The 25,219-nt window shown below is 42.0% G+C and overlaps 1 protein-coding gene across 14 annotated transcripts in view; it reads left to right on the forward strand.

The window, feature by feature from the left end:
• Nucleotides 1–24,215, forward strand: part of ADHFE1 (alcohol dehydrogenase iron containing 1) — a 33,408-nt gene extending 9,193 nt beyond the window's left edge. For 3 of the 14 annotated variants that reach the window (XM_060127797.1, XM_060127804.1, XM_060127800.1), the window contains 11 exons: nt 409–462; nt 838–992; nt 1,139–1,335; nt 3,059–3,136; nt 4,715–4,820; nt 8,127–8,279; nt 10,005–10,184; nt 12,814–12,892; nt 13,064–13,160; nt 16,137–16,294; nt 23,681–24,215. In XM_060127797.1, coding sequence (XP_059983780.1) covers nt 409–462; nt 838–992; nt 1,139–1,335; nt 3,059–3,136; nt 4,715–4,820; nt 8,127–8,279; nt 10,005–10,184; nt 12,814–12,892; nt 13,064–13,160; nt 16,137–16,294; nt 23,681–23,764 — 1,341 coding nt within the window. In that variant the 3' untranslated portion in view covers nt 23,765–24,215. Of the gene's footprint in view, nt 1–408; nt 463–837; nt 993–1,138; nt 1,336–3,058; nt 3,137–4,714; nt 4,821–8,126; nt 8,280–10,004; nt 10,185–12,813; nt 12,984–13,063; nt 13,161–13,484; nt 13,518–13,783; nt 13,858–14,783; nt 16,295–23,680 lie in introns of those variants that run through there. The other 11 variants (XR_009536389.1, XR_009536385.1, XR_009536387.1 and 8 more) reach the window with 11 other exon arrangements.
• Nucleotides 24,216–25,219: the final 1,004 nt, after the last annotated feature.

Raw genomic sequence — 25,219 nt, forward strand, 5'->3', positions numbered from 1 at the left:
GATGGATGGATGGATGGATACACGCATGCAAGGGTGGTTGGATAGATGAATGGTTGGAGGAGTGAATGAAGGCACTAAAAATACACAAAGATAACAACATTTACCTTGGAAAATAAGAAGATATTTGTTCATTTAAGTGTGGAGGCAAGAAGAGGCAAGCATTTCAAGTTGAGGGAACAATTGAGAGATTATGATATATTTGGGAAAAAATACATAATTCCAGTGTGACTGGAGCCAACGTTTGCTTAAAGAAGTACGATGAGTATGAGGCCAGATGCGATGACCTAGAATGCCATGCTGGGGAATATATACTTTATTCTCTAGACAATGGGGAACCATTTCAGGGTTTTAGAAGTGAAATGACCAACTCTCTAAACACCCATCCCCTAAATCTCTTTTTATTTCCAGATGGCTGTTTCAAACATTAGATACGGAGCAGGAGTTACAAAGGAAGTGGGCATGGCAAGTATTTAAGATTTCTACAGTCTTCTACTATAAACGTTACACTGATTTGATTTTATTTAGGCTTTTTTAAAAACATTTATTTATTTATTTGGTTGCACCGGGTTACAGCATAGGGGCTCCTTAGTTGTGGCATGCAAACTCTTAGTTGCAGCACGCATGTGGGATCTAGTACCCTGACCAGGGATCAAACCCAGGCCCCCTGCATTGGGAGTGCGGAGCCTTATCCACTGCACCACCAGGGAAGTCCCTGTATATTTTAAAACAAGTACAAATTGACAGCAGTTGAGTCTTTTGTTTTGGACTCAATGTTAAGTTTGCCAGAAGTATCTAGTGTAATCAAACCTAACTTATACATTATTTTTGTTATTGTAGGACCTACAAAACATGGGTGCTAAAAATGTTTGTTTGATGACAGACAAGAACCTCTCCCAACTCCCTCCTGTACAAACAGTGATGGATTCCTTGGTGAAGAATGGCATAAACTTTAAGGTTTATGATAATGTGAGGGTGGAACCAACCGATAGAAGGTATTCTTTGATTGTCCTTAAATTTACTTTAAGCAGAAGTCAGCACATACCAATGTTGATTGAAACTTGCCCCAGGCCTTATTTAATGGCTCAGCAATTTATTTCTGAAAAACCCGACATATGGCCTTTATTTTCCCTTCTCCAAGCTTCATGGAAGCTATTGAATTTGCCAGAAGGGGAGCTTTTGATGCCTACGTGGCCATGGGTGGCGGCTCCACCATAGACACCTGCAAAGCCGCTAATCTGTATGCATCCAGCCCTGACTCTGATTTCCTGGACTACGTCAATGCTCCCATTGGGAAGGGAAAGCCTGTGACTGTGCCTCTTAAGCCTCTGATTGCAGGTAAAGACTGTTTGTCTCTTTTATTTTGCAACTGGCAAAAGGCCTCAGGAAAGACACAAGCCAGTAATTTTTGGGTGTATGTTTTCCAAAGTTTCCTGATTTCTTCATTTCCATATAGTACCTTGTTTGGAGATTGAAACAGAGAGCCATTCATTCATGTTTAAAATTCTGATTTTCATTATTGCACAGACAGAGAAAATTTGGGTCACTAGTAGGAAAGTTTGCAGAGTTAAGCTATGAAGTCACTATGTGGAAGAGAAGGGAAGCTCATCGTCTATAGATTATTAGATCCTCCTGTGGGCAGGTTTGTCTTCTGAGCCCCTCTCGGTTTTGTCCCACTTTGCCAGCCACTGTGAAGTTTAAGGGGAACGTTCCCTTTTATTTTTCTGATGTTGACTCAACCCTTTCTTCCACCTAATGGCTCCTCAGCTGACCTGGGGCTTTGTCTCTGCCCTGGGACATGTGGCCAGCGTGGCCTCGTCACTCTGGGCGACACCTGCTCTGTGGCTGCCAGGGCACAGACACGCACATCCAAATTAGAATCGCTTGTCTGTTCCACATAGACCTTGGGACGTTTCTGTCTTGTCTTCCCTCCCATTTTATGGCTGTCAGCATATCACTGTCTAAAGTCTTACATCTAAAATGTACTAGCTGGACAATATCAGGGTTTTTTTAAATTTAATTAATTTATTTTTATACTGCAGGTTCTTATTAGTTATCTATTTTATACATATTAATGTATACATGTCAATCTCAACCTCCCAATTCATCCCACCACACCCACCCCCAGGAAAATATCAGTGTAAAGTCTTGTCCTCTCTCTCCTCCCGCTCTCCTACTCCCACTGTGAACGGGCCCTGTAATGGGGCAGGAGTGAGTTGACAGCGGATGAACTGCTTTGACGTGAATGAGTGATCAGCAGGGGGCAGCATAATTGATGTCTGGCAAATGGAACCCTCTGGTGAAACTGTGTCAGCATCACACAGAGGGGTGATTAGTGAAGTTTAGAAACTTGACAGAACTACAAAACCGCAGAGTCCAGCAAAGGCAGAGTGTTACTGTTCTTGCTGCCAAGAGGGAATAAAGATGTCTTTTAGAGACGGCAAATACGAGTTTTCTTCCCAGAGATGCCGAGAGGCCTGCTTTTGAATTCCCAACTGCAGCTGCTTAAGCTCTGACGCTAGAGGAGCCCGAGGCTCCCAGAACTCCTCCCTGTTAATACAGAAACAGACATCACACATACACGTTAAACACACATGCGTGTAATACAGACATGGACATCATGCATACATATTAGGCATACATACATGTTAGTGTCAATACGGACATCAAACATACATGCTAACACAGATACAGGCATCATGCATACATATGAACTGCACGTACGTTAGGTTTACATGCATGTTAATGCAGACATAGACACCATACATGCCAAACATGCATGTGTATTGATGCAGACACTGCCATCACACACATATGTTAAACACGGATGCTGGCATGTTAATGCCAACACAGGCATCAGACCTGTTACTCACATGTTAATGTAGACACAGTCATACACATTAAGCATACATGCATGTTAATACAAATACAGACATCAGGTGAGCAAACAAGGGCAGCAAAGCTTTCTCCTCTAACCTTGCTCCTTATTTCCTAAGACTTAATTATCTCCACTGACCTTTATTTAGATGCTTTATTAAAACTGACATTTTTTTTGTTCAAGTCCCAACTACCTCAGGAACTGGGAGTGAAACTACTGGAGTTGCCATTTTTGACTATGAACGCTTGAAAGTAAAGACTGGTAAGAACTTTTGCCCATAAAAAATTTTTTTTAATTCTCTCTCTTACCTTTCAACCAACTCCACCCCCTTTTCTTTAACCCTAATATTTAAAATTCAAGGAGTTACAGAGTTAAGGAAAGGGTATGTACATAGACACATTTTCTTTCTTTTCCCACATACATATAAAAAATATGAAGCAGTCTAATAAACACGTTTTTGAGAATTAACTACAAAAGCTTATTGAAATGCCATGAATCTTAATTGGCCATTTTTCTGCCCAAGTTAGTGACTATAGATCAGTGATAAGTGGTTATTCCCTTTCTCAGACATCTTTTTTACATTCTAACTCAATTTCATTGAGGTGTAATTTTTATATAATAAAATGTATACATTTTAAGAGTCTAGTTTGATGAGTTTTGACAAATATATACCACAAGTACCCACCACCCCAGTCAAGATACAAAACATTCCCACTTCTCCAGAAAGTTCCCTCATGCTCCTTCCCAGTCAATCCCTCCAGCCCCATTCCCAAGTAACCACCATTCTGCTTTCTACCTTCTTTGTCATCTTTATCCTGTCTTCTTCTCTGACTCTCAGCTAATGTAGGGGAAATGTCCCTCACCTTGAGTCTGGTTCAATATCCTTCTTCCAGGCCTTCGTAGTGGAATAGATTGACATTGAACTGCACATATATGGTAACTTCTCTTTTTAAATTACATTATCCTTTGACATTGTTAAAGATAATAATAACAGAAACCAACACTTAAATACTACCTTAAATTTTTTTAAAGACTTTCCCATCGTATTATCTACTGTGATCCTTACAACAGCTCCAGGAGGGATGGAAGCCCTGTGTTATTAGAGTCTAATCTTACAGAGAACTCAGAAAGGCCCAGACACGTACCAAAGACGTGCAGCAAATCACAGAGCAAGGACCCAAACCAGTGGTCTGCTAGTAAACCAGCTCTCCAGAGTTTAATGAGTAAATAAGCCCTGAGAGCTTATTTACTTCCCTGGAGCTGGGAAGACACGGGTATAGTGGCTCGTGTAAACTGCAAGGGGCTTCGGCCGCTGAAAAACCTGGTTTCTGACCCCAAATCTCTTCCCGCTAATCCTTGCTGCCTCCCTATATGAGAATGAATCTTATCTCATATTTTAATTTTTTTTAAAGGCTAATGAGATCTGGAGACTTATGGTATATTTTTTTAATTAATTAATTAATTAATTTATATTTGGCTGTGTTGGGTCTTCGTTTCTGTGTGAGGGCTTTCTCTAGTTGCGGCAAGCAGGGGCCACTCTTCATCACAGTGCGCAGGCCTCTCACTATCGCGGCCTCTCTTGTTGCGGAGCACAGGCTCCAGACGCGCAGGCTCAGTAGTTGTGGCTCACGGGCCCAGCTGCTTTGCGGCATGTGGGATCCTCCCAGACCAGGGCTCGAACCCATGTCCCCTGCATTAGCAGGCAGATTCTCAACCACTGCGCCACCAGGGAAACCCTCATATTTTATTTTTTTTAGGATAATTTGTTACCCTAAAGTTATTTAAATTTTTAAGAATTGTGTACGTACCTATAGCCTCTGTTGAAAATCCCTGCCTTAGGTATTGCTTCGCGAGCCATCAAACCTACACTGGGCCTGATCGATCCTCTGCACACCCTGTACATGCCTGAGCGGGTGATCGCCAACAGCGGCTTCGATGTGCTTTGGTAGGTACCCATGCCACCTGCAGGGGCTCTGCCGGTACTCGGTTGACGGACAGTATTTTACTGCTGAAAGCCCTTGTTAAGCACTCACTGATTGTGTGCCACAACAGCGCTGGCTTTGGCTGTCATTATCCCCTTTCCCGAGTGACAAAGCTAAGCTGTAAAGATGAGGTGAGGTCCTAGGTGAGCCACAAACCTGCTGTTTGGGATGGACCGGCCCAGCCACAGCTGCAGCCGCGGGGACACAGGGAGGGGAGCAGCGGCAGCTGGCAGGCAGCATCTCAGACCCACAGCACTGCCTCTGCTGCAGTAACCAGGGGATGCCAGGGCTGCAGCCTCAGGCACACAGCAGGGGCAGCAGCGCCCACCGCCGGAGCTGGAAGGGCTCGCTGTCGGCACTTCACACGCATCATCACTTCACCACGGCTCTGTGCCACACAGAAAAGAAAACTGGGCTGGAGGTGTTGAGCAGCTTGCCCAGGGTCACACCACGTGCTCCCCGGGCTTCATCTGCCATGTGCTGATGGCTCCCTCATCAGTGTTTCTGCCACAGGCCTCGCTCCCGAGCTCTGGGCCCTGCGTTCCAGCGGCATCACGGGGACCCACGGGTGCTCCACATTCACCTGGTCCAAAAGACCCTATTCCACCCACTTGCACATGCACATTTCTTCTCATTTTAACATCTCTGAAATCAAGGCATATCTGTATATCTGTGGCATGGCAGTATGGTTTTCTTCCTCAGTGGTACTTTTTTTTTTTAACGGTGCATCTTATAAAGCATGGCATCTTGAAGTTGATGAAATCTTACATTCTCTCAATCCCCCCACCCCTCACAGCTTCCCCTCCTGGGTCCCTGACCTTAGCGAGCAGCAGGACCCAGTATGGACTTCTCCCTCGCCGCGTGCCCACACTGAGCCACAGAGCCCCTCTCTTGTCCAACTCAATCTCTCCCATCTGCTCCCGCCTCAGCTCAGGCCTGCCCCAGCTCTTGCCGGGACAGTATCCAATCTCCTTATCAGTCTCCCTGCTTCCATCCCACAGTCCTTCTGTCTGTCCTCCATACTGGCCTCAACAAGCTTCCAGAATGCAATATGACCACCGTGCATACACATGGGCATTTATACACACACACAAACACACACACACACACACACACACACACACACACACACACACACCCCTCTACCTTACAAGTCTGTCATTGCCTTTCCACACCTACTGTCTGAAAGCCAAAGTCCCTGGAATGTCCCCAGTGCTGAGCACTTTATCTGCTTGGAGAACTCTTCTTTCACTTTGCACTGGAGCATTCTGTCATTGATGGAGCCTTTCTGACCCTCCCCTCCCCTCCCCTCTCCTTAAGAACCACTCTGTCCTTTGCTCTTACCCACTGGGGGCCTGTGCATTGCTTCGGAGACACCACTCTTCACACCCCAGTCTCCCTCACTGCACCGCGGGCTTGGCAAGGACAGGACCATCTCATGCGCTTCTCCATCCCTACTCCTTGGCACAGGGACCGTCACGTCATTGGTACTCAATTAACAACTGTCGAGTGAAGTTCACAGAAGCAGGAGGCAGCAGAGTTAGGATTCACATCCAGGTCTACCCAAGTCCATGGTCTGCTTTTCTTACTGCATTACACTGCCCGCCAAGAGACTGGAGAAAACTGTGTCCAACTCCATTCTGGTCAATGTTGTCAGTACTCTGAAGAGTTGTCCTCTAATAACTTGGAAACAAGATTACGCTCCCTAGCTGTGAACTGCATAATAAACATATAACAGACTAAAGCAGTCATGTTTAAATGAATGACTCACAGACCCAAAGACTTTGCTGTCAGTAAAAGCGGGGAGTGGGCTCAGAAGAAAGGGGAGTGATGGCAGTGGCCCCTCCAAGGACTGACCACGGGAGAGCGCACGTGTCCCGAGGAGTCTGCCCCTGAGGCCCAGCAGCCTGTTCTGAAGATGGACACACCCTTGTATTCAACCTTAGAGGCAGTTCCCCTCGTGAGGGCTCCATGGGCTTTCTGACCAGAATTGGGCATCCATAGACTTGCCAATAGGGAGAATGGATACCTAGAAGACTCAGGTGTCTGTCCCCCTCAGCAGTTATATTTCTGGTTATAAATCAATAATCAGACTTCCAGGTTTTACACATAGTTTCTGTGAGCTCAGCTCAGTGAATCTGCCCTTAAAGACAGATCTGATCTTGTGCCCAGAATCAAGATGCACAGCAGGGCAGAGGTTTAACTCTGCACCTTGGTGGACTCATCAGCACCCCGTCCACCCCACGTGGACACCTCCTTCTTGCCTTGCCCAGATTTTCTGTCTAGAACCACAAACCCATAGCTTTTGTCCACCAACTAATTCTTTTTGAAGTTCTAATACTTTTTCAAAAGATGTTATCTGCTTCACACATGTAGAAGTAAATTCTCCATTCTAAGACTAAAAACTATAACTCATGCACAAAGTAGTTCATGTTATACTGTGTTCCCAACAAATCGCTGATCTAGATGATTGTGTTTATTCTCATCTTCTGCAGTCGATTAGCTAGAATTCATGGCAGGCCAGTAGGTAAAGGAAGCTCTGATGCTTTATTCTTAAAACAGCCAACCCTGAATTTAGAGCATGTAAGAAGAAAGAATTAGATTTTTTGTTCAGGCCAAGAATTAATAACAATGGTGAATGATAAGTTTTACAAAGTGCTGGTACTTTACATATGTGAACTTAATTTTCACAGCAGCACCATGAAGAAAGACATACAATGATTCATCCTCATCTTAGGATCACAGGGAGGATGGTGACTCCCCTCGGGCCCACAGTGGGAAAGTCTGGCGCCAGAATTTACATCAGGGGGGCCGACCCACTGCACTGCACTCTCACAGGAGGCTAGTGAAACTATGACCCTTCTTGGATGGGTAATATGGTGTCTGATCAATGCAAGGTATAAAATGGTAAATATACTTTAGAAGGAAGTCATTTTTCAGATTCAGTGCTTTTCTTGATGACTTAAATGTTTAAAAATTCAACCTCGTAAAGATATACTGGCACTAGAAAGGAACCATATGTAATCTTATACATACTGGTCAAAACCACTGTAGTGCTGTTAATGTCAACTTCCCTGTGTTAATTGCTATAATAAGCAATGACTGTCGTGGACAAGAGGCTGATTAGTGAGATGAGTTGTGCTTATCAGCACTACAGAGCATATCCACAGGGGAGTGAGTCCCGAGCATTCTGAGACGGTTTGGGATCTGAATGGAGGAAAGGAGGAAAAGGATGCTTTCAACTGTGTGTTTTAAATATTCCTTGTTAGTCACGCCCTGGAGTCCTACACTGCCCTCCCGTACCACATGCGGAGCCCCTGCCCTGCAAATCCCATCACTCGGCCAGCCTACCAGGGCAGCAACCCCATCAGTGACATTTGGGCAGTCCACGCGCTGAGGATCGTTGCTAAGTACCTGAAGAGGTATGTCGCCCGGAGGGGACGGAAACAGAACAGAAAAGCCACTTTCCACCTTCCCGTGAAATGTGGCGCACCAGATCCTGAAATGTCCTGAGCAAGCCCGTTCACCAAAACAATCAGTCACTGTACGTACAGAAGCACCAGAGACCAGCAACCTCTGGAGGGAGCCCCATGAGGACAGATGAAAACTGGATCCTTTGATCTGAAAAGGCAAAGATGATGAGGGGACAACATAGGAGCCCCTAATTTATGAAGGATGCAGGTAGAAGGTTTATCAAAGCCTCAAAACCAAACCGGGGGGAAGGGAGATGTCCTTTGAGGTCTGGCTACCAAGGGCAGAAATGAGAACCACAGATGAGACAGGTGTTGGCCCTGCCCCACCAGGCCCTGTCCAGAGGCACACGGGGTGGACCCATGAGCAAACGCACATGAACTCAATTTAAGAAATAAATGTGTAGAGATGTCTGCCCTCGGAGATATGAAAGCCTTCCTGAAAAGATTCCTAAAAGGTTTGGAAAGATTTATGCATGAAATAGCCATAATAGACCCTTGAGAGAGAGCACAGATATACTTAGAGATGAAAACTGATCCCTGAGACATTAAGACTCGTGCAAAGTCGAACTCCCCTTTGTATTTATACACAGCGGAGGGCAAGAACGGGCAGGTTAGGACTAGATGTGAGCGCGGTGCCTCCTCGGCCTGGAGGGGGAGGGGCCTAGGACAGCATTTTGTAGTAGAGGCAGGGGAGGGACACAGAACTGTCTCCAGCTCGGAGCCCAGCAGGGAGGATTTGTCTGGGTAGAAGCAGATGCAGATGATGGCCAGCCAGGTGTCTGACGGGGACACAAGGCTTGGCATGGCCGCTGTGGGAGGTGAGGGGGCGAAATGGACAGAAGAGAGGCTGAAGCTCCCTCACCTGCTGTCTCACCTTGTTATCTGGGAAAAAGGAACGAACACTGGGTTTGGGAAAGAGACACACGTGCCTAACTACTCCAGATGAAAGGAGGAAAAGGGCTGTGGCACTTTTATTTCATAGCAAGAGCCCTTACTCCAGGCAGGATCACAAAAAACCATGCAGGAAGGGGTGCCCTTGGCTGTCTTAGGGTTCCTCCCTGGGGCAGGGTTTCCAAGCCCCAGAGCAGGAAGGCTGAGCTGCATCTGAAAGGGGCCTTTGAGAATTTGCTTTTCCAAAGTGGCACTGAGGAGGGATGGAGCAAGTGAAGGCTTGTCCTACAACAACATCCCACGTCCACAGTAATAAGTATTAAAATAACATGTGCAATTTCCACAGATACCAAAAGAGGTCTCCAGTGGGTCCGATTTGGGGTGGTATCACAGAGAGAAAGATGTCTGGGCGGCTCATTTGGCCAGTAAGTAGCCCCAGGCGACAGGGACTCACTTCAGCAAACCAGCCTGGGCCCTGGGCCTTCTGAGTATGTGTTTACTCTGAGTCCACTCACAGCCGCGATCAAGGTCATTGACAAGTGAAGAAGAAGAATGAGTCTCAGGGCGCTTTTCTTGAGCAGCTTTCATAGTCCAAGGGTCAGTGCTTTCTTCCCCTGGCACTTTTATCCCATGAGCAGCCTGACAGCATATTTATTATGCCTTTGCTCAAACTGTTGATGAGAAAATATGTTTCCCTTTGGTTTTCGTCTAGAAGACAAGGTGTCATTTGAATAACTTGCCTAATTTTTCTTCCTATCGGGTAGCATTTCTTTTTTTTTCCAGATCTTTCCCTAAGGCGGCTCTTTATTCACTAGGAAATGCCAATGTAGATGTGTTATTGTTAGGTATTGATGTCATCCACAGGGCTGTCAGAAATCCTGACGATCTTGAAGCAAGGTCTAATATGCACTTGGCAAGTGCTTTTGCTGGCATTGGCTTTGGAAATGCTGGTGTTCATCTGTGGTGAGCAAATTTGAGATTTTATTTCTTCACCTAAAGCTACTGCCCTTAAATTTTTTTAATGTTTATAATTTAGGACATGTGGTCAGATTTTAAATATGCTATAGAAAGAAGATATTTAACTTTGTGTCCCATAATATTTTCTTAATTCAAATGCAGTTTATCGGGTCATAGATTTTTTTTCTTTTTGGTAACAGCTTTTTTGAGCTATTAATTATTCACATACTATGTAATTCACCCATTTAAAACTTTCAGTGGTTTTTAGTCTATTCACAAAGTTGTGCTACCATTACCACAATAAATTTAGAACATTTTATCACCTTGAAAAGAAATCCTGTACCCCTTAGCTGTCGCCCACCAATCCTCCTATGCCCCCAGGTCTTAAACAACTACTAATCTACTTTCTGTCTCTATGGATTTGCAAATTCCAGACATTTCACATAACTGGAATCATATAATATGTGATCTTTTGTGCCTGGCTTCTTTCACTTAGCATCATGTTTCCATGGTTCATCCCATGCACATATTAGTACTTCTTTCCTTTTTACTGCCAAGCAATTTTCCATTGCACCGATATACCACATTTTATTTATTCATTCATCACATGATGGACATTTGTGTTGTGTCCACTTTTTTGGCTACTATGAATATTGCTGCTTGAATAGTCATGTACAAGTTTACCTGGTGGACATATGTTTTTATTTCTCTTGAGTATATACCTAGGAGTGGAATTGCTGGGTCATATGGTAACTCTGTTTAAATTCTGAGGCACTGCCAGGCTGTTTTCCACAGTGGCTGTACCATTTTACATTCCCACCAACAGTGGATGAGGGTTCTGATTTCTCCACATCTTCATCATGTGTCATGGGTTTTTAAAACGTCAAACACAGGATTTTTTTCTCCTAATCTCTCTCAAAAAGAAGGGGATTAGAATATTTGTCAATAGCCAGAATTAGTCTTTTGATCAGAACTTTATTGGTATGTTGCCTTAAACTTGAAAACCAGTGAACACGGAGAATTAAGAATTGGCCTTTGCTAGGAGAGCACAATGAAATGTTCACCCTCAAACTCTGCTGCTGAGAGGAGCATAGATGGGTACCACCTTTCTAAGAAGCAGATGAACAAAATCTGCCCAGAGCTTGGAAAATGTTTATACCCTTTGCCCCACTGATGTTACTTGTAGAAATGTAGCCTAAAGAAATAATCATGGTATGGTCAAAGAATATCCTTATAAGGATATTCACCTAAAAGTTATTTATAACTGAAACTTTTAGGAACAACCTAAATTCGCAACAGTTTGGGAATGGTTAACTGAAGTTTAGTACTCAAAGAATAAAATAGCTATTAAAATATTATTTTAGAAGAATAGAAAATGATATGGGGAAATGTTTATAAAGAATAGTAAGTAACAAAAACAATGTCAAAAACAGTGCACAATACGATCATAAACATATGTGTAAGAAGACTACAAGGAAATATTCTATAATGGCTATCTTGAGGAAATAGGGTTATGGATCATTTTTCTTTTTTACAAAGAATATATATAACTGTTAAAATAAAAGAAATCAAACTAAAATATTGGCTATTGTTAAAAAGGTACTTTGAAAGTTACATGAACCCTTTCACATCACGGAAGCATGGCTAAGCGATATTTTTCTGAATACTATGAAGCCCGAAAACAGTAAAGCACGTCCCTAAGTATCCACAACTCAGAGAACCGATAGCTTCTGATCTGCCTCATGAGAGATGTCAGGCATGGGGCACCTTTTTTTGGATAATCATACAATTCACCAAAATACTTCATCTGTCTATGAAATGTAAATCTTTTAGCAAATAAAAACAAAGTCATCCAATAACCCACATTAATAGACTTACAGACCATTTTACTATTGTAAAACATTTCATTTTCAATATATTAACTGTAAATATATTAACTTGTCACAATGTGTATCTTCTGGGTCATCTAGTAAATTATCATATTGTCCTATTTGTTCACTAACAATTCGAGAGGATAAAGAGTTTTCCCATTAAAACCAACCAAAAAATCCCCACAAATAAAAACGAAAATGCCTTTTCTGGATAGCCTTTCAGGCTGAAACAATCACGTATGATTCAACTCCCATTAGTACGTAGCATTTAAAAGAAGGTATCAATCATTGGCAAGACAGATCACTGGCGGAACAAGCTTGCATGTCTAGTGCAGTACATCTTGGCTCATAAAATTCCCACCGACATCTTCAGTTTGTGAAGGAACACACTGCCAAGGCAGTGCAGAGCAAGATAGGAAATGCATACCCTGAAGATTATTAAAGAAACTTCAAAGTGAATTCTTGATTTCTTCAAGATCATAAGCTTAACCAATGTGCTTGGCCAGCAACTTAAGCATCAATACTTTTTAACGGCATACAATTCTGTGAGCATTTGAATTTTAACATTTCAGAAGTTTTGTGAATGAAAGCACCAAATATCAACTGCATAATAATGTATCCCCATAGGAATCAAAGAAAACAGAATGTCTAACTTTGTGGGTTAATAATATTGTCAAGAGACTGTGAAGGCTCTCCCATAGAGTATTGTTAACTTGAATTTCTGATATCTGTATGTCAACATATGGACTTTCTTTCTTTTCTAGCCATGGAATGTCTTACCCAATTTCAGGCTTAGTGAAGACATATAAAGCAAAGGATTATAATGTGGATCACCCACTGGTGGTAAAATCATAATCAATTCTTTAATTTCGTCTTAGACTCCTCTCAATTGACATAAACGTATCTGTCAATTCTTGATTGCTTGGAGTACAAGGTAAAGTAATTTAATATCTAGAATACGCATGTTGAAGACTGGCTCTGCCACGTCGGTCACCATGTTTCCTTTCTCCCCAGCCTCATGGCCTTTCTGTGGTACTCACCTCCCCAGCAGTGTTCACTTTCACGGCACAGATGTCTCCCGAGCACCACCTGGAGATGGCAGAAATATTGGGTATGAACCATGAATCATAAATCTGTGACCCACATATGTGGAGCATTTCCTAGGATGCTTCTGAAGATAAACCGTAAAGAATAATACCAAAAAATATTGCTTGGGATAATTTAATAATAAAATGTCAGTGACCTGCTCAAATTCCTATCTAGCACTAAAATTCTGTAATTTTGTGTTTCTAAGAGTCTATCAGCAATGAAATGGAACCAAGTGCTGCTTACATTAAGTTTACAGTAATAATATTTCCACTGTTTTCGTCCCCCAGGAAAGTGAAACTGTTTATATACTATTCATGTTATATATGGTTTTTGTTTTGTTTAATAGGAACTAAAAATGAATCTAAATCAGGAAGTAACAGTAAGTTCCTAGTTATAGAGAACCTAAACAACTAGAAACTTTATAAAAAGTTCCCCAAAGAAGAATTTGTTTGCTTCTTTTTAGGATAAATAATGTCTATAATAATATACTCACAGTGCCTTTTAAATCTTACAAGAAATACAGTTATATTTAGGGTCGCTTTAGTGTTAAGTAAAATATTGTTATTTTTCTAATACAAGAATTCTTTTAAGGAAACTTAAGTATTCAATTAACTTTTAAAACATCTCTTCCCCTACTTGTTTTAGAAAGGGAAAAGCTAAAAAGAAAACTGCATTATGCTCCTCTAGCTCGAGCCGTTGGAGAGAGTAGTTCCAAGAAGGTAGGAATGACACAGATATCCTTCCGAATGTGTTGCTTCACCTCCACCTCCCACTGCTAGGTTTCCCGGCATGTACGGCCAGAAACATGGTGCCTACTTTTCCAAGGATCTTGTATCCCTTTTCCCTTTTGGACTGGGGATATTGTTCAGCTCTATGTTGGGACTCAGACCCTTTGTAAATACGTAAACAGGCAGGAGCCCAAATAGTAGGCTAGATGTATGGTAAACGGGAAAACTTTAGAGAGCCTAAACCTAACATTCCAGGCCACCAACAAAACTACTGAGAAAGCAAGGCCTCTATTAGACAAAACCCAGGCCAGAGGAACTACCGGTACTTTCCTCTTGCATAGGAATCTTTGGTTAATATTATTCCATATTTAGCCATTAAATATTTTTGTTGTTTTAATTTTTACTGAAGTATAGTTGATTTACAATGTTGTGTTAGTTTCAGGTGTACAGCAAAGTGAATCAGTTATACATATACATATATCCACTCTTTTTTAGATTCTTTTCTCATTTAGGTCATTACAGAGTATTGAGTACAGCTCCCTGTGCTATATAGTAGGTCCTTATTAGTTATCCATTTTATATATAGTAGTGTGTATATGTCAGTCCCAATCTCCCAATTTATCCCTCCCCCCACTTCCCACTTGGTAACCATAAGTTTGTTTTCTACATCTGTAACTCTATTTCTGTTTTGTAGTTCATTTGTGCCCTTTTTTTATATTCCACATATAAATGATATAATATGACATTTGTCTTTCTCTATCTGACTTACTTCACTCAGTATGACAATCTCTAGGTCCATCCAAGTTGTTGCAAATGGCATTAAATATTTTGATTCCCTATGTAATCTTAGATTGTCTTAGCTTTATACCAATGTATTCTCTTTCCTACCTTCTCTTTTTTTCTAAAACACTTCATAGGAAAACCTGGAGCTTTGGATGGCAGCAATCCCGGGAACATAAGAACCTCATAAACCCCGTATCATGTGTCACCCTCCATTTAATCCATATTTGAGCTGCCGCTGTGTAATACAGACTGGCCTTGTCGGGCAAGTTTTACCTTCCATCCAGCTGCTCTCCCAACTAGCTCTGTATCTGGTTCTATTTATACCTTTTCCTGGATAACATAAACAGGTCTCTGTCAGAGAACAGAAAGGCTAAAACTGATTTAATAAGATACTTCAGTATGGAGTGAACCATACCTTCTAGTCTCTTTTTGACCTATACAGAGAAAGTGGACTTGGACTACAGCATGAGGCATTTTGGATAATAAATAAATAATGCTACCTTCTGATTGCGGCACGTCCCGGCGATGACTGTGTCCAACCAGAATAGATGGGGGCGTGCGTGCTAAGGGTTTAGGGTTGATTCCCTTCATCTGGGAACTTTCACTGCCACCCTACCTGAGGGCAGAACCCCCTGGCTCTTCCAGATTGACATCTCTATGCTTTTGTGTATTAATTAGTAATTATGTTTAAATTCTGCCCTTACGAATCTCCAATCCCTGGCAACCTTCTTCCTCATTCACCGATATCATTATTATCTACATGTTAAATACTGCTTTCTAAGAGTCTCCTTATTCTTAATTCTGCCTGACAGGTTGCATAATATATATTTAGAGGGACCTGCCCTTTGGCAACAGAGTCCAAAAAAGTTTTCTAGCTAGAGAGAGGAAATATACTCCTTCCCTGGCCACACCTAATCCATTTTTTGTCATTTTCCTCCTTTTTGGCAGTTAATGTTGGAGTTTTTTGAACTTCTGTAGATCCTTGTCTCACAAGGTGTTTGCAAAGGGTTTTTCTTCTCCTCCTAAGCTGTCACCTTGAGAAAGGACATTGAATGTGTAGACCTCTAGATGTCAGCAAATTCCAAGCCTTGAAAGTTACATAAGCTGTGTTTTCTCCTACAGATGCTCATTCCTCCTCATCCAAACACAAGCCTTCTTTCTTGGTCTCCTTCCTGTGCCTCTTTTCTGGGCCGTTTCTCTTCTTCCCACCACACAGAGGGCGAGCAGCCCACTGGAAATGTGAGAGCCAAGTTAGCGCCCCCTCCTCCCCGCTCTCCGACTTCTCTATGGAGGCTCTGGGGGCTCCCAGGATGGCCTGTCTTCTGCGGGGCTGACAGCTGAGCCGGCCTCCCGGCTGGGGGCACAGCGGTGCCCTTGTCCTCAGTGTGAGGGGCCGGCAGCAGGTTATGAATTCAGCTATCCTTGTGACTGAATCACACCCAGGGCCAGCTTCCTCCCCTCTACAGTCAGTGCTTTGTGTCTTCCAGGAGCCGACACCCGCACTGCCAGGATCCCAGATGCTGGGCCTGTTTTGGCAGACACGCTGCGGAAATTCTTATTCGATCTGGATGTGGATGATGGCCTAGCTGCCATTGGCTACTCCAAGGCTGACATCCCCGCATTAGTGAAAGGAACACTGCCCCAGGTAAGAGACGCAGCCCATCCTCACTGCCTTCTAAGAAGCACCAGGCTCCAGGGGAGACACGGTCCATTTGGGGCATCTTAGGGAAGAAGATGACAACCCAGGTCTCTCCCCACCAGGCAGCAGCTCACCCCTTCCCCAGGGGGAAGGGGCCAAGGCTCCCTCGCCTTTATATTCTTCCATTAAACTGTGGCTTACGTGAAGCTTTGACGATGTAATGAAAGGATCCTTTATAAAAATTTAAGGCAAAAACAACCAAGTTTATCTTGAGTATAGCAGAATTTCCCTTTTCTCCATTTCTGCTCTTTTAAGAGTCCCCTATAAAACTATGTGAAGCTATTCCAAAAGGGCCACTAATATTATTTTCCATTATAAAGAGTTACAAATTCTACTATTTTGTGAAGAATAGACATGGCTTTTAAATTAAGATGATTACAAAATCACTTTTTAAACATATTTGGGAGATTATATATTTTATACATATATATATGTATACTTAATTTGTGTCACTTTGAGTCTTATTTCATTTATTTATATGCTCCTAAAGAATTTAAACTGAAAAAAAAAAGAATTTAAAATGAGCAGCTATCATTTATATGGTAGAATTATAATAGATGTAAAGTTTCCCCTCTCAAGGTTCTCATGAAAAGAGTTTATCCCCCATTGGACCTCTCTTCCATTTAGGATCAGATACCCTTGTGTTATAGCACCAGAGCCTAACAGGCCAAGACCCTGTTTGTTGTAATTCACCATAAAATAGAGAGCTCAGAGCCAGGAGATGACACCATGCTCACCAGGCCCAGAGCACTCACTAAGTCCTCCTGTCCAAAATGCGAAAGGCGGGCTTCCCTGGTGGCGCAGTGGTTGGGAGTCCGCCTGCCGATGCAGGGGACACGGGTTCGTGCCCTGGTCCGGGAGGATCCCGCGTGCCACATAGCAGCTGGGCCCGTGGGCCATGGCCGCTGGGCCTGCACGTCCGGAGCCCGTGCTCCGCAGCGGGAGAGGCCACAACAGTGAGAGGCCCATGTACCGCAAAAAAAAAAAAAAAAATGCGAAAGGCAAGGGTCACTTAAACACCATGAGGATATTCGGAAAAGACAAAAATTCTAATTTGAAAAGATATGTGCAATGCTTATAGCAGCATTATTCACAATAGCCAAGACATGGAAGCAACCCAAGTGCCCATCAACAGATGATTGGCTTAAGAAGATGTGGTATATATACAATGGAATATTACTCAGCCATAAAAAAGAATGAAATATTGTATTTGCAGCAATGTAGATGGACCTAGAGAATATCATACTAAGTGAAGTAAGACAAAGACAGACAGATATATGATATCACTTATATGTGGAATCTAGAAAACATTACAAATGGGTCTATATACAAAACAGAAAGAGACTCAGACATAGAAAACAAACTTATGGTTACCAAAGGGGAAAGGGAAAGGGGGAGGGATAAATTAGGAGTTTGGGATTAAGAGATACTAACTACTCTATATAAAACAGATAAGCAACAGGGATTTACTGTATAGCACAGGAAACTATATTCAATATCTTGTAATAACCTATAATGGAAAATTATCTGAAAAAAGTACATATATATAACTGAATCACTGCTATACACCTGAAACTAACACAATATTGTAAATCAACTATACTTTTTAAAAATTTATTTATTTGGCCACGTTGGGTCTTTGTTGCTGCGCGTGGGCTTTCTCTAGTTGCGGCAAATGGGGGCTACTCTTCATTGCGGTGCACAGGCTTCTCATTGTGGTGGCCTCTCTTGTTGCAGAGCACGGGCTCTAGAGCGCAGGCTCAGTAGTTGTGGTGCATGGGCTCAGTAGTCGTGGGGCACAGGCTTAGTTGCTCCACGGCACGTGGGATCTTCCCGGACCAGGGCTCGATCCCGTGTGCCCTGCACTGGCAGGCAGATTCTTAACCACTACTCCACCAGGGAAGCCCTATACTTCTATTTTAAAAACAACAACAACAAACAAACACTATGAGGATAAGGCAGTTCTCCCCAAAATTAAGGCATTCATGTATCTATCCCTGACGTTGGAACAGAGTTAACAGCTAGAATATCCACTCACACAGCATCCTGCTTACCACAAGTGGCAGTGCTTTTCCCTCAGCCCACTTCGGTTAAGCAAAGGCCTCAAACTGGCTTCTTCCCTACTTAGCAAGTACTTAGAATGTTGAAAACCTCACCACTCACATAAGATAATATTTGTGTGGATTGGATTCACAGACTTATCTGTCCATAGGAGCAAGGTAAATAATAGCAATGAACACAGTAATTTAAGGCACTAGGGAATGGTGGGGACTTTGGTGAACTGGAAAGCACACGACCCATCTCATTGGGTGAGCAGCTTTTCAGCTACAGTTTATTATCACCAACCATAAATTCAGTTCCCAGTGTCGGTAGAACTTGCATTTTTAAGAAAAATCAGCAGTTGGGATGTTTGTGTTGAATTCCTTGATTTCCCAATGTACAAACAAAACATGGCCCACGGGCCATGAGTTTCCCTGATTTAGGGTCAGGCCCAGTGGGCTCAGTTGCATCCAAAAACATAAATGAATGAGAAAAAGAGGAGTCTCACAGTATACCAGAGACACCAGTTCTAACCCACAGTCCTAACCTGTAAGTCGAAGGGACTAAATAAAAACTATGACCATCACCATCATTTTTTCAAAACCTATTAAAGTTCCATGAAGGTAGGAGCCTGTCTGTTTTGCTCATCTATCTTCTATAGCACCTAACCCGGGCTAGTGAACATTTAAAGGAGCACATTCCTGCAACCCTCTCCTCTTAAATCTTCTGTCCTTGTTTCTGAGCAATTTCCTTAGACTTAATAGGACTCAGCCAATGAAAAGGAGCCATGAAAGCCTGTCCAGGAATACCAGAGACCAAGCGGCCACCACGATTTTGATGTAGCCTTTGGCTCTTAGAGCATAGTCCCAGCAAGAGTGTCCGCTCTTCAGGGGGTCCTCTGAAAGGTTCTGCTTGTGTATCCCAGGAAAATGTTCAGGCAGATGTGTTTATCAGCCTCCAAGAATGGTATTCATGAGTTTCAGATCAAACTGGATGATATTCTTGGCCATTTAATTGCTGTGGCAATGCATCTTCCAGCCATCAGCACACACTGGCAGGTGTGGACGGTTTTAATTCTACTGTACCCAGGCTTCCACTTTCAAAAGCTGCTCCAAACAGCACCAGATCCAGACTAACACTTGAGACCATCCTCTAAAATAGCAAGTTAATTAGGTATCATTCTGAATGCCTCAGTGCACATGTCATACTGGGAAATCACAGATAGCAGAACCTTAATTAGACAAAACTAATTTCTTAGTTTCACAAAGGATGCAAGGTAAATTGAATCTTTCTAATACAAGTCATGTCTATAAAGTAGGAAACCAGGATTTCCTCAAGCTATGTTCATAAAGCAGCCCCAAGGTGGATGCTGCCTTTTTTTCCTTTGATCATGTTTTCACGATTAGGAGAAACACAGTTAATTTTAATTCACTGGCACTAGTTCAGTTTTGAAGTCAATATGACAGATTTATATGCAGGTATGGGGAAGGGGGGAATATTCATAGGACTTTAGAAGGCATATTGGAAATAAGCTTGTCTGTTTTGCAGTTGAACTACTGTTGGGTTTTTGTTTCGTTTTTTTTTAGTGAACATTTTACAGGAATGCTATGGCAACTTCAGAATTTCACACATGCAGCAGACAAATCTTCACTTATTAGTATTACAGGATTTAAGGTGGTGAGAGGGATAGACTCTTCCTACAAAGAACATCACCAGAAAGGATATTTCATGCAGTCAACATCTGATAAAGCTTCTTTTATGTTCAGCAAAGAGGGATCGGTTTTCTCTGGAACAACCAGGCCAGTATTCTTAACCAAACACCACAGCCCATACTGGTGGCAGCAAATAGCAGCCCTGTGTACAGAGGTTTCCAACTGCCATAGCCGGGCTGCTCGGGGAGCAGGCACGAATAAATTAATCTTCCAAGCTGGATTTCTGAAACCTCTGGAAAGAAACATTTACATTTCCCATCAAAACATTTCATTACTGAGGAGAGCTGTCTACCGAAATGAGCACTTCCACTCCCTGGCAGACAGGCCTGCTAAAATGTTATTTTATGAATGTGCTAAAAGTAGTAGTCTGAATTTATTTCACTGCCCATGTTAATCAGTTGTCCTTCGGTCTTACGTGTCTATAAATAATAGCAGTGCGGAACACATCTGAATCCTGAGAGGCTGGCTTTTATATGGCACAAGTGATACGTGCAAGTATATATCACAAACTTTACGTCCTTGCCCCTGTTGAACCAATCGTTGGGGGGTTAGAAATGTGAAAGAGAAACTCAGCTCAGCTTGGCCTGAGCTGAGAGTCCTGGACTACTTCATGCAAGATGAACGGGGTTGTTTTAAGGGTGCTTGAGCTCATCAGATAAGACGCTCTGCCATTATCAACAGAATAATGTGGCAACTTGGGCCATAGCAAATACCGAACTTCCGTTCTGCACCCTGCCACAAACGTGCGCATAAGTCACCGTGAACAAGTCTCTGCCTTGCTATGGATTTTCAGAATTCTTTAGGGTCTGTGCTGGGATATGAAGCTTTACCTTGGCTTCGCCCATCCTCTTCAGCATTGCCCCCCATCCTTCTCCCATCTGTCCATCCATTCTTTTTTTTTAAATTGTGGTAAAACATACCTGACATAAAATTTACTATTTTAATCATTTTTAAGTGTACAACTCAGTGCCATTAAGTACATTTTACAGGGTTGTGCAACCATAATCACTATTCATTTTCGGAACTTTTAAATCATCCCCAAAAGCAGCCCTGCTCTATTGCTAAATGGTAAACAGCAACTCCCCACTCTCCTCTTCCCCCAGCCTCTGGTAACCTCTGTTCTACTTTCTATCACTGTGACTTTGCCTGTTCTAGGTACTTCATGTAAGTGGAATCATATAGTATTTGTCCTTTTGTGTCTTCACTTAGCATAATGTCCTAAATGTGTCAGAATTTCATTCCTTATTATGGCTGAATAACATTGCATTGTATGGAAAGGCCACATTTTGTTCATCCATTCATCTGCAGATGGACACTTGGGTTGGTTCCACCCTTTGGCTATTGTGAATAGTGCTGCTGTGAACATCAATGAACAAGTATCTGTTTTAGTCCTTGCTTTCATTTCATTGGGGTTTATACCTAAGGAATAGAATTGTTGGATCACAGGGTAGTTCTGTGTTTAACTTTTTGACAAACTATCAAACTATTCTCCATAGTGGCTGCATCATTTTACATTCCCACCAACAATGCACGAGGGTTCCAATTTCTCCACATCTTCACCAACACTTGTTATTTTCCATTTTTTGGACAGCCATTCTAATAGGTATGAAGTGGTAACTCGTGGTTTTAACTTGCACTTTCCTAATGACTAATGACATTGAGCATCTTTTCACATGCTTATTAGCTATTTATATATATTTTTTGAAGAAACATCTATTCACGTCCTTTGCCTATTTTTGAGTTGAGTTGCTTGGGGTTTTTTGTTATTTAGTTGTAGCAATTATATGTATATTTTGGATATTAATCCCTTATCAGATATATGATTTGCAAATATTTTCTCCCATTCTGAGTTGTCTTTTCACTCTCTTAGTAGTGAAAAGACAACTTTTCACTACTATTCCTTGATGCATAAAAGTTTTTAATTTTGAGGTAGTCCAGTTTATCTATTTTTTCTTTTGTTGCCTGTGTTATGATGTCATATCCAAGAAATCATTGCCAAACCCAAAGTCATGAATATTTCCCCATTTTCTTCTAAGAGTTTTAAGGTTTTAGCTCTTACATTTAGGTGCGTTTAAAGTTAATTTTTGTATACATCCTTCCTTCTTTTTATTCTTCCTTTTACCTGACAAATACTTACTGATGTCTTACTATATACCATGAATTGTATGTGATACAGTTTAGAAAATAAAGTCCCTTCCCTCCCTTGTGGAGCTTACGTTCTAGTGAGGAAGACAGACAATGGTCATCTAATCAAATCTACAAAAAAGATACAAATGAAATCATTTCAGATAATGATTAGTGGTCTGAAGGAAACCTGGGTAATGGGATAGTGATTTCACATGGGACAGTGTGGTGGGAAATCCAGCGAATGTGGTCAGAGAAGGCCTCTGATTGGAGGTGGAGTCAGCCAGGTGAAGATCTGGGAGAAGCATTCCAAGCAGAGAGGAAAGGCCCTGAGATAGGGTGAAGATTCACATTTTCATGGGACTGAAGGGGGACCAGGGGTCTAAGTGAGATGAGCGGGTGGGAGAAGAGTCAGAGCTGGGGTTAGAGGACATGGTTTTGTTCTAATTGCAGTGGGACGTCATCAGAGGGTGTTAAGCAAGGGAATGGTGTGATCAAACTTGCAATGCAGAAAAATCACTCTGGCTGCTATGGGGAGAATGATGGGGGAGTCGGAGTCCTATCTCGTATGTGTGAATCTTGAGATGCCAATATCCCCCCTCCCATCATCTTTATTAATCCAACCAGTAACTACTGAGCACCTGTTTGCCACGTGGGGCGCTGGGCACAGCCCTGCCCCATGGAGCTTCGCTCTCCTACCAAGTGTTGTCCCACACAGGTGCTCATCACAGATAACGGACCCAGAGACCCACAAACATGCAACCAAAACACTGGTACGTTTCTTAATTTCATTTAGGCCTGGAAATTTGGGGATTAAGGAGCCACTGATGGGAGTGTCAATAGCAGTAGGAGGTGCTGGTGTCTTTGCTGACTTGACTCAATAATCGCTGGAGAAAGTAAGGAAATCACTGAATTCATTTGGGAAGGTAGAGATAAAACCTTAATTTTTTTTTTTTAAAAGAGTCACTTGCTGCCCATAGCCTGAAAGTTAACGTCCTAGTGAAGTCCTTTGTAATATACATGAAGTCCAAGTTGCAAAATATACGGTCTTTGAAGCCAAGGATGACCCCGTTCTGTCTTCCCTGGCTGCACACGTGCCTGGGACAGTGCCCTCCACACAGGGAGAGCCTGGCAGGGGCACCAGACTGGCGTGGTTTGGTCATTGTAGGAGGTGTTTTTCCTGAGGTTGGTTTGGTTCTGTACATTTGAGCAGAAGGCTATTCTCAGGACCTCAGGCAAGAGTAATGGCTTTGAAAACTTCGCAGGAAAGAGGCATCACTTGATAAACTTCTGAGCTGGGAATCAGCTAGTAAGAAGCAAACAAGAAATATGATTTTTAAAGCTATGACTATTGTCAAGTCACTGTTTCTCATGACTGAGTTAATTTACATACCTCGTAGCTTTTACAAACTGTCTTTGCAAAGCCCTGAGTAATTCTTTTCGTTTACTGTTTCAGGAAAGGGTCACCAAGCTTGCACCACGCCCTCAGTCAGAAGAGGATCTGTCTGCTCTGTTTGAAGCGTCAATGAAACTGTATTAATTTTCATTTTCACTGAAAGAATTACCATTGGCCATCGTAATTCTGAAAACAGAAGTTGATCTAGCAAGAGCGTTGTCTTTTCACCTCCACAGATAACATCCCTGTTACCAGCTTGAATGTGATATAATTTTATCCTGTAGAAGATTCCTTGATGCTCCAAGTCCAGCTACTTCCATAGAACACACTGGACAAATGCCCACCATGCTGGACCCTCAGCCAGACTTTAGAGGTCCATGTTCCTGCCCCAAACCCTGCAGACTACCCCTGCTCCATGTATCAAAAGGGCAAACACTCAGTATCTACCAAAAATATTAATGTGTGTTATCCTATGCCCAGTAATCAACCCCACATCTAGAAATTTATCCTATAAAATACTACCACAAGTGTGTAAAGAAATATGGCAAGGATGTTTCTGGCAGCGCATTTTCTAACAATAAAAAATTTGAAAGAACTTAAGTATTCATTAATATATGGATAAATAAATCATAGTATATTAAATAATGGAATGCTTTTGTGCTACTAATGAGAATAACTCTACTAGAAATACGTCCATGATAAACTGCTAAGTGAAAAAGAGTAAGTTGCAGGACAGTTATATATTAATATGGTCTGATTTTTACTTTTTAAATTATATATAAATATATGTCTATATATATATATATCTAGAAAGAACGTTACACATCAAACTTAAAAGGGATCACTGAAGAAATGGAATTTGGAGGATAGAAAATTAAGAGAAAATGTTTACTCTACATTTTATACTTTCACTTTTTATTTTACAAACATCTGTATTGTTTGCATTTGTTAAAATAAGCACATATTTTCTAATTCTAAAAGAGGAAGAGAAAAGAAAGAAAAATATCACTTTGCTGTTTTAGGTCAGACTCATAAAACTACTAGTAACTAATATTTAAAAGGTAAAAACAAATCCAAAGGGGTAAGATATTAGAGATGGATCCTCTGGTGGAGCAATTGTTCTTTTGAGAAAAACACAAACAACCTACATGGTAATTCCCTCTTTGGAAAATGGTTCTGGTGCTCAGAATAAATTAATTCAAAAGCAAGCCGTTTTGCGGTTTACAGACTTCAGGATGCAAGTCGAATCCTGGTAGCTGGGTCATCTGCCTCCTGTTATTCCCAGCCTGCTGAAACGTCTATGGCTCGTTTTTCCTCCCAGTGGTGAGTGCACTGCTTTGGCAGTCTAGATCTCAGTGTACTTGCAGATTTATCCATATTTTAAACTGGATTAAAGTTTTCATCAGAAAGTATATCAAGTAGAGTATATAATTACATATATAATTATATGTAATTACTGGGCATAGGATGTATGCATATATAGTACATAATTACATAGTATAGTATATAATTATATAAAGTATATAATTACATCAGGATTTTAAAAAACATGAGAAGGGCATTACTGTGCCATTAAACCTGCCTGGCCCTACTTTATCT

Source organism: Lagenorhynchus albirostris, chromosome 17, assembly GCF_949774975.1.
Source record: "Lagenorhynchus albirostris chromosome 17, mLagAlb1.1, whole genome shotgun sequence".
In the NCBI taxonomy this organism is placed as follows: domain Eukaryota; kingdom Metazoa; phylum Chordata; class Mammalia; order Artiodactyla; family Delphinidae; genus Lagenorhynchus; species Lagenorhynchus albirostris.